This window comes from Bos grunniens, chromosome 21, assembly GCF_055505025.1.
Source record: "Bos grunniens cultivar Pamir isolate PY7600 chromosome 21, Bosgru_T2T1.0, whole genome shotgun sequence".
Lineage (NCBI taxonomy): Eukaryota > Metazoa > Chordata > Mammalia > Artiodactyla > Bovidae > Bos > Bos grunniens.
In genome coordinates, this window is record NC_141185.1 from 36,787,149 (window position 1) to 36,800,344 (window position 13,196).

A 13,196-nucleotide genomic window follows, 5' to 3' on the forward strand; every position below is an offset into this window, starting at 1 on the left:
TGATCCTGCTCGGGGATCCAGTACAAGTGCATGCATGCGTGCTCAGTCACTTCAGTAGTGTCCAACTCTTTGCAACCCCATGGACTGCAGCCCGTCAGGCTCCTCTGTCCAAGGGATTCTCTGGAAAAGAACACTGGAGTGGATTGCCATTCCCTCCTCCAGAGGTAGCCTCCCAATCCAGGGATTTAACCCATGTCTCTTATGTCTCCTGCATTGGCAGGTGGGTTCTTTACCACTAGTGCCACCTAGGAAGCCCATTGAATATAGATAGGAGAGCTCTAATAGTACTTTTTCATAATTAATTAATACTTATTATGTAATTTCCTAAGTTATTACTTTTATGATAACATCATTAAAGGATATAATTTTTGATTGAAATATAATTCACAAACCAGAAAATTCATCCTTTTAAAGTCTATAATTCAGTGTCCTTTTATTTGCTATGTTGTATAAGCATTATCATTATCTAGTTCCAGAACATTTTTACCATCCCAAAGAGAAACTCCATACCCAATGGCAGTCACTCCTCATTCCCTGAACCCCACCAGCCCTAGGCAACTACAGATCTACTTTCTGTATTTATGGATTTGCTTCACTAGAAATTTCACATAAATATGAATGTCCTTTGGGGTCTGGTTTCTTTCACAGGGCTTCCCTCGTAGCTCAGCTGGTGAAGAATCCAACTGCAATGCAGGAGACCCTGGTTCAATTCCTGGATTGGGAAGATGCACTGGAGAAGGGATAGGGTACCCACTCCAGTATTCTAGGGCTTCGCTGGTGGCTCAGATGGTAGAGAATCTGCCTGCAATGCAGGAGACCTGGATTCGATCTCTGGACTGAGAAGATCCCCTGAGATGGGAACAGCTACCCACTCCAGTATTCTTGCCTGGAGAATCACATGAACAGAGAAGCCTGGAGGGCTACAGTCCATGGGGTTGCAAAGAGCCAGGCACAACTGAGCAACTTTCTTGCACTTCATATAAAGTTTACAAGATTCATCCATGTTGTAATAAGTTCTTCATTTCTTTTTGTGGCAGAGTTATACTCCATTATATGGATATTCCACATTTTGTTTACTCATTCATCAGTTAATGGACATTTGAGTTTTTTCCACTTTTTGCCTATTATGAACAAGGCTTCTGTGAACATTTGTGGGCATATTTTCATGTGGACACATGTGTTCCATTATTTCCATTATTATATCTAGCAACAATATATGGGTCATAAGGTAAGTCTATGTTTAACTTTTTGAGGAACTGCCAAGCTGTTCCGAGGTAGCCTGCATCAACATTCCCATCAGCAATGTATGCAGGCTCCATGTTTTCTGCATCCTTATAATTTTTTTTAAACAAAGAAAGCTGAGTTTTTGTAGTTGTCTGAACTGGACCTCACACCCTCAGTTTCCTGTCAGGACAAAGGGCCCAGGGCTGGGATGCTTTGTGTTCTGAGTCTACTAGCTGCTGTCTTAAAGGTTTTTTCCTGTGATGGGGATTTAACTTTGGGTCTTGCTTAAGAATGAGTGTGCCACTCCTTCTAAAAATTATCTCACCGACTAGTCAACCTTGATTAACCATCAAAATCACTCAAGGATCTTATTGAAATACCCATTTCCAGGTCCTTTCTGGGAGATTCTGACGCTGTTGCTTTGAAGTTCAACCCCAGCAATCTGTATTTTTAAAAAATTGTGGGATAATTAACATATAACATGTAATCTACACATTTTTTTCAGTTGTAATGCAAGGTCTATTTTATTTAGAAATCAATCAGTTTATACCAATTAATTTATAACAGCAATCTATATTTTTGACAAGTGCCCTAGGTGATTCCAATGAGTAAAGATTGGGAAGGCTGGTATTATCCCCACAGCAATCTGGCCCATTTTGCAGATGAGAGAGCTGAGGCTCAGAGAAGAATAACTTGCTCTAAATCAGAATCAGCCTCATTTCTTGCAAAGCCTATCATCTATTCAATATGACACTGTTCAATATGATCTGTTCACATTTGCTAGCAGAACTCTGAAAAGAGCCTTTCACCATGCACGACTAGACCTTAGCAAACACCCCATATTCCTTTTCCCTATTCCCACTGAAGGTGGTGAGAATATTGTATTAGTTTCTTATGGCTGCTTTCATAAAGTACCCCAGGCTGGATGATTTAAAACAGCAGAAATTTATTTTCTCAGTTCTGGAAGCTAGATATCCAAAATCAGGATGTCTGCAGGACCATGCTGTCTCTGATGGCTCCAGGGAGGACTACATTCTATACCTTTCTCTTAGCTTCTGTTGTTCACTGGCAGTCTTTGGCATTACTTGGCTTGCAGCTGCATAACTCCAGTCTTTGCCTCCATCTTCACATGCTGTTCTTCTCTCTATGTGTCAGTCTGTATCTTCTCCTCTTCCTATAAGGACATATTGGATTAAGGACTCTTCCTATTTCAGTATGACCTCATCTTACATATTAATTACACCTGCAAAGATCCTGTTTCCAAATAAGGTTATGTTTACAGGTACCAGGGGTTAAGGCTTCAAAATACCTTTTGGAGGGATACAATTCAACTCACAATGTCTATGATAATCAACAGGAGTCAAAAACAACACCAGAATCCTCCAGTTAGGCCTAAACATGGTGACCCTTAGCTTTTTCAAAAAGAAGATAGAACCCAAAGGTCCATATGGTGGGGATGGGGGACTTTGGCCACTTTCTGGGGATGGACAGTTAAGGGCTTTGATGTGGTGTCAGAACAGTTCAGAAATCTCATTCACCCAGTCCTTATTCACTCAATCAACAGCTCTCTGTGGGATTCCTGCATTCCAAGAGCTAGGTAGGGAGCAAGGCAGGCAGGATCCATTTAATCACGGCTTCTGGTTTACTGGGTAACTGACAACCAGAGGTTCACACTAATGAGGGCACAACTACAAACTAAGGTAAGCTCCGACAGGAAGAAACCCAATGTCACCAAGGAGACCTTCCTGTGACTGTATTTCGTCCTTCCCTTTCTTCAATTACCCTTTTCCCTGGGAAACCTGTAGGTATTTCAACATCTCAGTGAAAGAGGGGACTAGAGCGTCCCTAGTGGCCAATATGGGCATAGCAGTGATCCAAACTGTAGAACAAATCGAGTAGGGGCTGGGAGATGAAGGGAGCCAGTCTGGGAGATGCACTGGCCAGGCGGGAGTGTGTCTCACCCAGGACTTCCTTTAACTGTGCAGTGAACATGTTCTAGGAGATTCATGGCCAGTGGACAAGAGCTTTAAAGCTTTTACCAATTTGAAGCTGCGGACCCCTCTAACTCACCCCTCTTCCCTACCAAAATCCATCTATTGTTTGGTTCATCCTGTGATGCCAGGAAGGCAGGCTAAGTTCTGGCCAAGCTAGGGTTAAGCCACAAAGAACAACCCTCCTCTATGCTGGCTGTAATGGCAATGAAATCCTACCTAGCCTGGGTAGCTCTCAAATCTGACTCCATCTCTGGTCCCACTACCAGAGCTCCGTCTCCTACCTCCCTGCAGTATAGCAAATGCAGTCAGGCCCCTTCCAATTCACCTTCCACCTACACTGGTGCCAGAAGGATCCTTCTCAAACATCAATCAGACTAAGGTGAGACTTCCTTGGTAGTCCAGTGGCTAAGACTTCCACTCCCAATCAGGGGCCCCAAGCTCCAGCCCTGGTCAGGGAACTAGATCCTAAACATCACAACTAAAGATCTCGCTCAAGTCCTGCAACTAAGACCCAGTGCAGCCTAAATAAGTAAATGCTTTGTGCTGTGCTAAGTCGATTCAATCGTGTCTGACTCTGCAACCCCATGGACTGTATCCCATCAGGTTCCTCTGTCTATGGGATTCTCCAGGCAAGAATACTGGAGTGGGTTGATGTGCCCTCCTCCAGGGGATCGTCCCAACCCAGGGACCAAACCAGAGTCTCTTATGCCCCCTGCATTGGCAGGCATGTTCTTTACCACTAGTGCCACCTCAGAAGCCAAATATTTAATAAGTAAATATTAAGAATAATATTAAGAATAATAAGAAGTAAATAAATATTTTTAAAAATAACAATGGAATATAACGAAAAGAAAAAAGACCAATACCAAAAAAAACCAATGGAATATAATGAAAAGAAAAAAGACCATTGCCTCCCTCCCTTTCTTCAGGGAGGCTACTTGTGACCTGGCTCCCAGCTCCCACCTGGTATTCCAGTCCCACCTGCTTTGGCCGAGCTTTGTTCAGACACTTGTAGCTGCCTCAACACCAGATGCAGCATCACCTCTCTGCCTGGAATTCCTTGTCTAGTCCTGTCCAGCTGTCTAACTCTGTCTGGTCACTGCTGAGCCAGCTCCATCAGTACCTCTGAGTGAATTAAGTGCCTCTTCTCAGAACTCCCTTCTCCTACTATTACTGCATTGTGCCGTGACTTTCTTTTCCCTCTCCCCTAGACTGGGATATCCTGCAGCAGAAACTGTGTCTGATTACACTGTGATTCTCCCCCCGACTCCCCACCCAACCCTGTGCTTAGATTGGCACCTGGCACAACAATGAAGTCCCTCACGGTCCAGCTGGTGGCCCATTGCCCATCTAACCACATGCTCTGGCCTTAGATTATATATATTTATGCTCCCAAGTGGATTCTGATTGTGTGACCGGATAGTTTTGGGGGTGTGAGTCTTCACTGCCACCCCTAGCTGGAAGTGTCCCCAAAGGAGGGCCCAGAAAGCTCTTGGATAGAGGTCCTACTGGAAAGATGGTGTCTCACAGTGGGGCAGGGCACTCCCCACTCCCTCCCATTCTGCCACGAGTCAGTTCTTGAAGTGAGCTGTCTCTGAGGTGCTCCTGTGGCCACCCCCTGCTTTATTCCAGCACTTCTCAGGTTCCCACCTCAGCCTTGGAGTTGGGGGTGGATAGGGGTATCTGTCACCTCTTGGGTCAGCAGGGCCAGAGGATCTAGTAAAGCAGGGGTGGGGAGCTCATTCATAGATGCTGGGTTCCATTGCCACTCGTGAGCACATATCAAAATCCTGGGAACTGAAGCTGCTGGGATGGAGTAAAGGTGCAAAAAAGACAGCCAGTTTTATAACCCACTTTCTAGCATGGGAGGCAGAAACGCAGTCCACCATGTGAGCAGGGTAACACTCTGAAGGTGGGGAAACAACATGCCCCTCTCCTCTCCACACCACAGGGTGAGTTTCTAGGCTGGAAGGTGACTCACCTGACCCAAGACATCTTCAATGAGAAAGTCTCTGCTTGCATTGTCCTGGTGACCCAGCAATCAGGACTTTAGACGCTAGTGATCTTGGAAAGTTGACCCTCTTCCAGAACCAAGAGCAGTCTCTCCTAAGACTCTACCATGCAGGACCTCTTCTGCGTTGTATCATTTAAATTCAGATGCGGACGCCCAGTGCCAGCCCAGGGCACCCTTGTTGTCAGGACAGTTTACATTCTCTCCACACTTCCTGGGCTGCTCCTGAGAGAGTCAGACTCATACACCCCAATCCCTTGGCTCTCCCCAGGGACTCATCAAGAACAAGACATTAGGGAGAGCAGCCCGTGCCAGTCTCTTTGACAGGGCCCACCTATCCAAAGCACAAGCAGAGCTGGGGGGTGAGGGTGAACTCCCTGAAGAGCCCCTTCTATCAACTGCAGAAACCTACCTCTTGTTACCAGCAGAAGGATTTATTTCAGCTTTTTGCCTACAAAGTGACTTACATATTTCCCCATCTCTTCCTTTCCATGGATGCTGTTAAGTTGCAAGGGGACAGGGTCTGCTTCTATGATCTTGGAGCTATATGCCCCTCCCCCTCATATTTGCTAGAGTGCTTCCAGTACACAGCACTCCTTCCACCCTCCCACCTGACTTGGAGTTGGGCAGAAAGGCTTATAAGGCTGTTATCTCTCAACAGACAGCTGTGCAGGGCCAGAGGCAGCAGCTTATCAGGGAGCCTGCAGTGATTCACAGCCCAAGTCCCAGCTTCTCTGCTGAATAGTAATTTCCAGCAGTGGATTTGTGCTCAGTCTCTCCTCCCCCTCTCCCAAGGGTGTGCTGTCCTTTCTCAGAGAGAGAGAGAGAGAGAGAGAGAGAGAGAGAGCAGTGAAGGGTAGATTCTATCCATGGGTCTGGGGGGCTCTGTGCCAGCCGTCTGGTAGGGCTGTTTATTGGCAGGAGGCTGCAGACTTAGGGAGCCCAGTTGGGTCTACCACCCTTGGCAGTGACCCCCAGGATAGTTCACTGATGCTCACTTTCCTCCCCCTTCCAGAAAAGCAGTATGCTGCTCCCTTTCCCTTAGTGGTAACACATAAGGTGACAAAGGTCCCCTTCTGGCCACAAGCCCTGAAGCTACTGGAGCTAGCCAGGAAGGGCTGAGAAAGAGGGAGGAACCAGCCACTGGGTAAGGTGCTCCCGGCACCATTTCAAAGCTGTCCAGTTTCTGTGCCTGACCCTTAAGACTCCAAAAGCTAAGGATTCCAGGCTGGAGGGGACTGAGACACAAGGGGGCAGACCAGAGCAGTCTCTACACAGGCAAGTGGTTAGGAAAAAACCCAGGGACAGAACCATTTTTGTGTTTGTGTTATTGGAAGCAAGACTCCAGCTGTGGGGCTCAGGGGAGGTGGCATGGAGAGTTCTGTCCTGGGTCTCTCCCTCTGGGCCAGCATGGGGAAAGTGGGATGTTAAAAGAGCCTATGGAGACGTCCCTGCCACCATGATCTCAGGATGCTCCTTAAAAGCAGGGAAAGGAAAACTAGAAACTGTCCTGGGGTGAGGGGCAGAATAGCCCCTTACCACTTGCCACTCAAAATCGCCCGCCCTCAAGCAGTGGCTTCCAACCCTTTGCCCTCTGCTGACAATGGTGGGGTGATTCCAAGAGCTTTCCTCAGCTTCCACCTTCCTACCCCACTTCAAGAATCCTACAGGAACCTTTAACCCTTGGGGTTAAAGGCTCAAGAGTCCCATTGCCCACCATTCCCTCCCTGAAGAAGGTCCCCGTATGGTTCAGAAAAGCTGAAGGTGTCGTCAGGCAACACAGGTGGAGGAGCAACCCCACGACGAAGCTTCCCTGGGGTTCCCCTCTTGTCGCCTTGGGGTCTATACTGCCACATTGTAGGTTCCAGAGTACCAAGGCATGAAAGGCTAGAGATGCGTCTCAAGGTCGAAGCTCGGGGGTAGGATCCAGCCCGTCCAGGTGGCCCAGAGGCCGTAGTTCTCAGGCGGTCTGTTCCTCTTCAGCAGCACCTGGCTCGGGTTGTGACCTCTTCGCGGAGCTCTCTCCAGCAGCAGGTTCCCCTAGACTCCTCTTGGACGTCGGAGCAGTTGGCTGGGACGAGGGGCCGGGATGGGGGTTCGGCGGCTGGTAGCCGGGTTGGCGCGGATCCAGGGCATCCTTGGAAAGTAGGATGGCGAGGCTGGGCACGTTCTTAAGTACACTGAGACTGGCGGCTGGCTCGCCAGGCTTCTGCCCCGGCGTGGGCTCCGGAGGGAGGCTCTGCCACAGCTCGCGCACGCTCTGGTAGCGCAGCCGCGTGACCTGATGCAGACCCGCCAGGCGGCGCTTAAGGATCTCGGCACACGTGACGGTTTTGGTGGTGGCTCGACCGCAGCCGCTGAAGACGATGGCGCGCGTGGCTGGCTGCGCCATGCTGGCAGTGGCGAAGGCCAGCAGGTTCCGGATCTTGCTGCCCTCCTTGACCCGCATATGCACGGCGCCCGGCGCCAGGTCGGCGAAGGGGCCTGAGCCCGGGCCGCCCTCCTCATCCCCGCTCCCCACCGGCGCCTCCTCGGAGCGCACCTTACGGAAGTTCTCCATGAGCCGTCGTTGCGGGGACGTGGGCTTCGCCATCGGGCCGCCTCAGCCCCGGGGCTGCATGTCGGTGGGTCGCGTCCGGCAAGGGCCGGCAGGGGTAAGGGTGCGGGAGCGGCGTGGACGCTGGCTGGCGGATTGGGACGGTGCGATCCTAGCCTTCCTCTTCTCTCCACTGGGCGCTGCTCTACTCGGCTATCTCGGCGCCCTGTGCTACGCGCCTTTAGCTGTGCCCCGCCTCAGAGCCTGGGAGCCCCGCCCCTGCCGCCGGGCCCCGCCCCTTACCCAGCCCTGCCGGCTCGCGCCCCAGCCGCCCCAGCCTCCCCAGCCTTTCGCCTGCATCCACTGCGGTCCTCGGATACCCGGGTTTGGGAGGTGCGCGCACCGCGGGGTGCCATGGCAGTGCCAGGGGTGACCTGCCAGCTGAAGTTTCCCTGTAATCACCATCAGCCCTACCTGAGCCTACCTTCATAAACCTACAACCTAAATAAAAACTGCGTTTGCTGGGCAAACGCCGCTTCAAGCCGGGTCCCCGAGCCCTTTCGCGGTTTAGCTGAAGTCCACCCACCCCTTGCCCGCTCCCAATGAGAGATTTCAAAGCGGCCTTCTGGGGACTGGGACCTCTTTCTCCCACTCCTAGAGGAATGACACCCCCACCCCGACCCCGTCCCTTCGCTCCCGAGCCGCTCTTCTCGCCTGAATGACAGCCTGCGCGCTGTCAGCTGAGTGTAGTAGGCGCTGGCTCCGTCTCCGCTCCGCGCCTGCCCTCGACGACTATGTCTCGGCATGGTCCTCGCAGGGCAGCCTGAGAACTGAGGTCTCAGCCTCGCCGCGCCTGACCGGAGCTGAAGGCTCCCAGACACCCCCGCACACCCGCTGGGGTGTGCGAACTGAGGCTCTGGGCCAGGCTGTCCCCTGGAATGAATGGGACGAGAACGATGAGACCCGCCTCTCAAGAGGAGTTAAGCTCCCTCCGTCCATGCCTGAAAGTCAAGTATTAGAGCTGCATGCCCTACAGTAAGCCAGACATTGTCCTCAGCTCGCGTGGATCCCCCTTCTTCTCAGGTGGAATTTGCTGTTAGTCAATCGGGCCCCCTGGGACACAGTGGGGTCCTTTTTCAGAAAAGAGACTGGGTAAAAGCAGGTTTTGAGGGAGAAGGGAGGTAGCTGGGAAACGGATCTCTGGGACCTTATGGTGTTACTGGGTGCCCTTCCCCGGGAACTCCGCAAGACCGAGGGAGTGGCCCGGGATCTCTTTCCAGGAGAGATGAACAGTGAAGGGAGAGACGAGATTGGGCTTTAAAGGATTGCTGATGAGAGAGAGAGGGTTTGTGAAGGAGCTGTATTCCTCCTAGAATTGCCCTAGGGCCTCGTCCTTCATCCTTCCACCCCTCGCGCACACAAAGAACTGAAGGCGGGCCAGACCTGATCCGGGTAGGGATGACTACGACGGGGCGTGGCCGGGTGGAGCCCTGATAGCTGCGGCGGACAGGAAGCCGTTGAAGTGCTGGGGTCACCCCAGTGCCCGGGCGAGCTGGTGCTCAGTCTCGAGACGGGGCTGCTGGGGTCCCTCTCCTCTCCTCCAGGCTGCTTTCGCCTTCTCAGTATCTCGTATCTCCTAGCGCTCGGCCCTGCTATTTGGGACCCAGGACTGACTCCAATACGGCCCTTTGGGAGTGACTGGAGAGCAGGTGGACTTTTGAGCCCCAGTACGTGAATGACCATCCTCTTCTCGGATCTCCTGCTCGCACGCTGGGGAGAGAGGCTCTGGAGGACGCTGTCGGCTCGGAACCTGTGTTTCTGGCCAGTCCCAGCTCCCGCGGCCCCACCCCCGCCCCGAGGAACAGCCGTAGGAGTCGAAGGGCAGCAGTCTGGTGAAGGCAAAAGAGTTTGCAGCCCTTGACGAGGCTCAGGGGTACTCAGGTTCTGTAAAACTGGGGCAGTTGTGGGCCTTAACGGGCATCAGTTTCGTTGCTGCTGCTGCTGCTAAGTCGCTTCAGTCGTGTCCGACTCTGTGCGACCCCGTAGACGGCAGCCCACCAGGCTCCCCCGTCCCTCCAGGCTTGCCGTTGCCTTCTCCAATGCATGAAAGGAAAAGTGAAAGGGAAGTCGCTCAGTCGTGTCCAACTCTTAGCGACCCCATGGACTGCAGCCCACCAGGCTCCTCCGTCCATGGGATTTTCCAGGCGAGAGTATTGGAGTGGGGTGCCATTGCCTTCTCCTAAGAAAAAGTCCCCAAACCGCTGAAATCTAAGTCCGAACCGGTTGGTTACGGAAGAAGAGAGCTCTCCATCCACGGGGGTATGTAAGCCTAGGCTGAACGTTCACTTGGAGGGGATTAATCAGTGGTCTGCAGTTTGGAGGAAGGGGCCTGGGAGCTCCGAGTTCACGTCTGTTGAGGATGAGGCAGTTCTGCATTCGCCCGGGTTGGCCCTGGAAAGCCTCGCACCGCCATCCCCCTCCGCTGCCGCCAGCTGGAGAAGACTCGGTTCACTTCGCTCCCCTGTCAGTGAAGGGAGGCTGCGGAAAAGGCCCGCGTCCCCTCCCGTCTCTCTCCTCCTCTTCTCCAGCTCCCTCTGCAGCACTTAAAATGTAAATGTACATCATGATTAGCCGCCGGGTCGCTAATTACCGCTGAAGCCATTCATTACCCTGTCAGCGCGCGTCGCAGCCCGCCTGCTGTGAGCTCCTGCCGGGCCGCGGAGTGGCAGGGCTTAGCGGGGAACGAGGACGGGGAGGGGAGCGGAAAGATTTAAAGCGGGGCGGGGCACTGTGAATGAGGGTAGCGAGGTTGGCAGAGGGCAACCGAGGGCGGGAGAGGGGCCTGTGCGCTGGATGGCCAAGTGCTGGGGTGGGGCAGGGAGAGGCAGAAATGCATTAGACAGTTAGCAAGAGAGACGAAGGAGAAGGAGCAAGGATAGCAGAGGAGAGACGCGCTGTGAGAGAGAAAACGGGGTGAGAAGCGAGGCCCAGGAAGGACACGCCGGGGGAGGCAGGGAGGAACGGGGGAGGGGGACAGGGGGACCCGGCAGACGCAGCTGGGAGGAGAGTAGAGGGCTCAACTCTTGGGAAGGTGCCTAAGTTGAGCATCTGTGGTGCACACTCCACGACAGAAACGTGGAAAGAGAGTCAAGACTTTCTGTCAAAAAAACCTCACAATAGGACCACAAGTTTTTTTTTTTTAAGTGTGTGCATGTTTATAGATATAAATACATTTAAAAATTATTTTTATTTTTTTTGTAGTGTGTGCTGTTTTCTAGTACACACTCTCTGAAGCCTCAATTTGTGCCTTCAGAATACAAAGTTTAAGCCTGGAGGTTTGGAACAGACTGTGTAATGAAGTCCTGACCTTGAAGTCTGAGCTTCATTAGCTTCTTTTTGCCTCTGTGTGACCTTGGGCCATTAGCCCCTGTGCCTTGGTTTTCTCAGCTGTAAAATGGGGTAAATACAGGAACCTGCCTCATAAAGCAGTTGTGAGACACCTAACAGTCTTAGAACCTTGGCTGGTAAGTTCTCAGGAAATGTTGGCTGATGTTATTTTTCACATATTATTTGTGATTAAAATAAAAATTAAAAATTTATAAAGGGAGAGGGGAGGAAGAAAGGGAAAGAAATGGGCAAAGCCTTGGAAATAGCGTTTTTCCTTATATGTAGAGGATTAGTGAGTGGCAAAGTAGATTCTTTTCACCTTCCAAGGAGTTGGAGGGGTGACCAGGCTGGAGCCTAAGCCTTGCCAGTGCAGCTCCAGTCCCTCATCTGCAAGGGGACCTTTGTAGCAGTACATCTGCCTCTCATGGACAAGTTACTTCTTACCCAATAGTGGGAGGAAGAAAACCCTTATTCAGGGCAGATCTCTTCCTCCTCTGTCTCCAGTGGCAGAAAGAGGATGTGGGGCCCCTAAAATCCCTGGTCCTAGTCCCAGTGTGTTCAGGCAGGGGATTGGGAGACAGGAACTAGAAAGCCAGAGCCAGAGGAAGGTCACATTTATCAGGCACCCACCAAGTGCCCAGTACTGGGCCAGGCACTCTCACATCTATTCCCTGATTTAATCTTTAAAATCTTCCTTTTTATCATTGTTTGACAGATGTGGAAACTGAGGCACAGAGAGATTAAGTAACCAGCCCAATATATTTAATACCAGCTAGAAAGCAGCAACCACAGGTATTTCAACACAGGTGTTCTATCTCATCTGTGTGCTGTGAGCATTAGTCCCTCAGTCTTGTCTAACTCTTTGTGACCCCATGGACTGTAGTCTGCCACATTTCTCTGTCCATGGGATTCTCCAGGCAAGAATACTGGAGTGGGTAGCCATTGCCTTCTCCAGAGGATTTTCCCACCCAGGGATCAAACCCACGTCTCCTGCATTGCAGGCAGATTCTTTACAGTTTGAGCCAACTTCACCTGAGTATAAGAGAAAAGGAAACTTCCCAATGATTTGAGCTCTCCAGTAAAGGTGTGAGTTGGTGTGGGGAAGAAAGGCAATTCCTACAATGGGGAAGAGGTGCTGGTTATCTATTGCTGCATAAAAAATCACCCCAAAACTCAGTAACTTGAAAACATTCATTATCTTACCCAGTTTCTTAGGGTTAGAAATCCAAGAGCAGCTTATAGGGGTGGTTCAATTTCTTGAAGTGAGTAGTATCAAAGAATGCATAGGCATTTCAAAACCATAGCAGAAGGGGTGTGTTTGGGAGGCAAATGCAAGAGAACAGGACTCAATATATTGAAGACATAGGTTGAAAGACTTTGGATCAGAAGAGCTGGATTTATTTGTTTGTTGTTAAGTTGATGCATCATCCTAAAAGATGATACTGTGAAAGTGCTCCACTCAATATGCCAGCAAATTTGGAAAACTCAGCAGTGGCCACAGGACTGGAAAAGGTCAGTTTTCATTCCAATCCCAAAGAAAGGCAATGACAAAGAATGCTCAAACTACCGCACAGTTGCACTCATCTCACACACTAGCAAAGTAATGCTCAAAATTCTCAAAGCCAGGTTTCAACAGTATGTGAACCGAGAACTTCCAGATGTTCAAGCTGGATTTAGAAAAGGCAGAGGAACCAAAGATCAAATTGCCAACATCTGACGGATCATAGAGAAAGCAAGAGAGTTTCAGAAAAACATCTACTTCTGCTTCATTGACTACACCAAAGCCTTTGACTGTGTGGATCACAACAAACTGTGGAAAATTCTGAAAGAGGTGGGAATACCAGACCACCTTACCTGCCTCCGAGAACTCTGTATGCAGGTCAAGAAGCAACAGTTAGAACCAGACATGTAACAACAGACTGGTTCCAAATTGGGAAAGGAGTATGTCAAGGCTGTATATTGTCACCCAGCTTATTTAACTTATATGCAGAGTACATCATGAGAAATACCAGGCTGGATGAAGCACAAGCTGGAATCAAGAGTG

At 50.6% G+C, this 13,196-nt stretch overlaps 1 protein-coding gene across 1 annotated transcript; it reads right to left on the reverse strand.

Annotated features, from left to right (window-relative positions):
• Positions 1-1,718: 1,718 nt before the first annotated feature.
• RPP25 (ribonuclease P/MRP subunit p25) lies at positions 1,719-8,322 on the reverse strand. The gene is made up of 2 exons (XM_086363824.1): positions 5,200-8,322; positions 1,719-2,398 (listed from the first exon to the last, which is right to left on the reverse strand). The coding sequence occupies exon 1, from the start codon at positions 7,820-7,822 to the stop codon at positions 7,190-7,192; it is 633 nt and encodes a 210-aa protein (XP_086219950.1). The 5' UTR covers positions 7,823-8,322; the 3' UTR covers positions 1,719-2,398; positions 5,200-7,189.
• Positions 8,323-13,196: the final 4,874 nt, after the last annotated feature.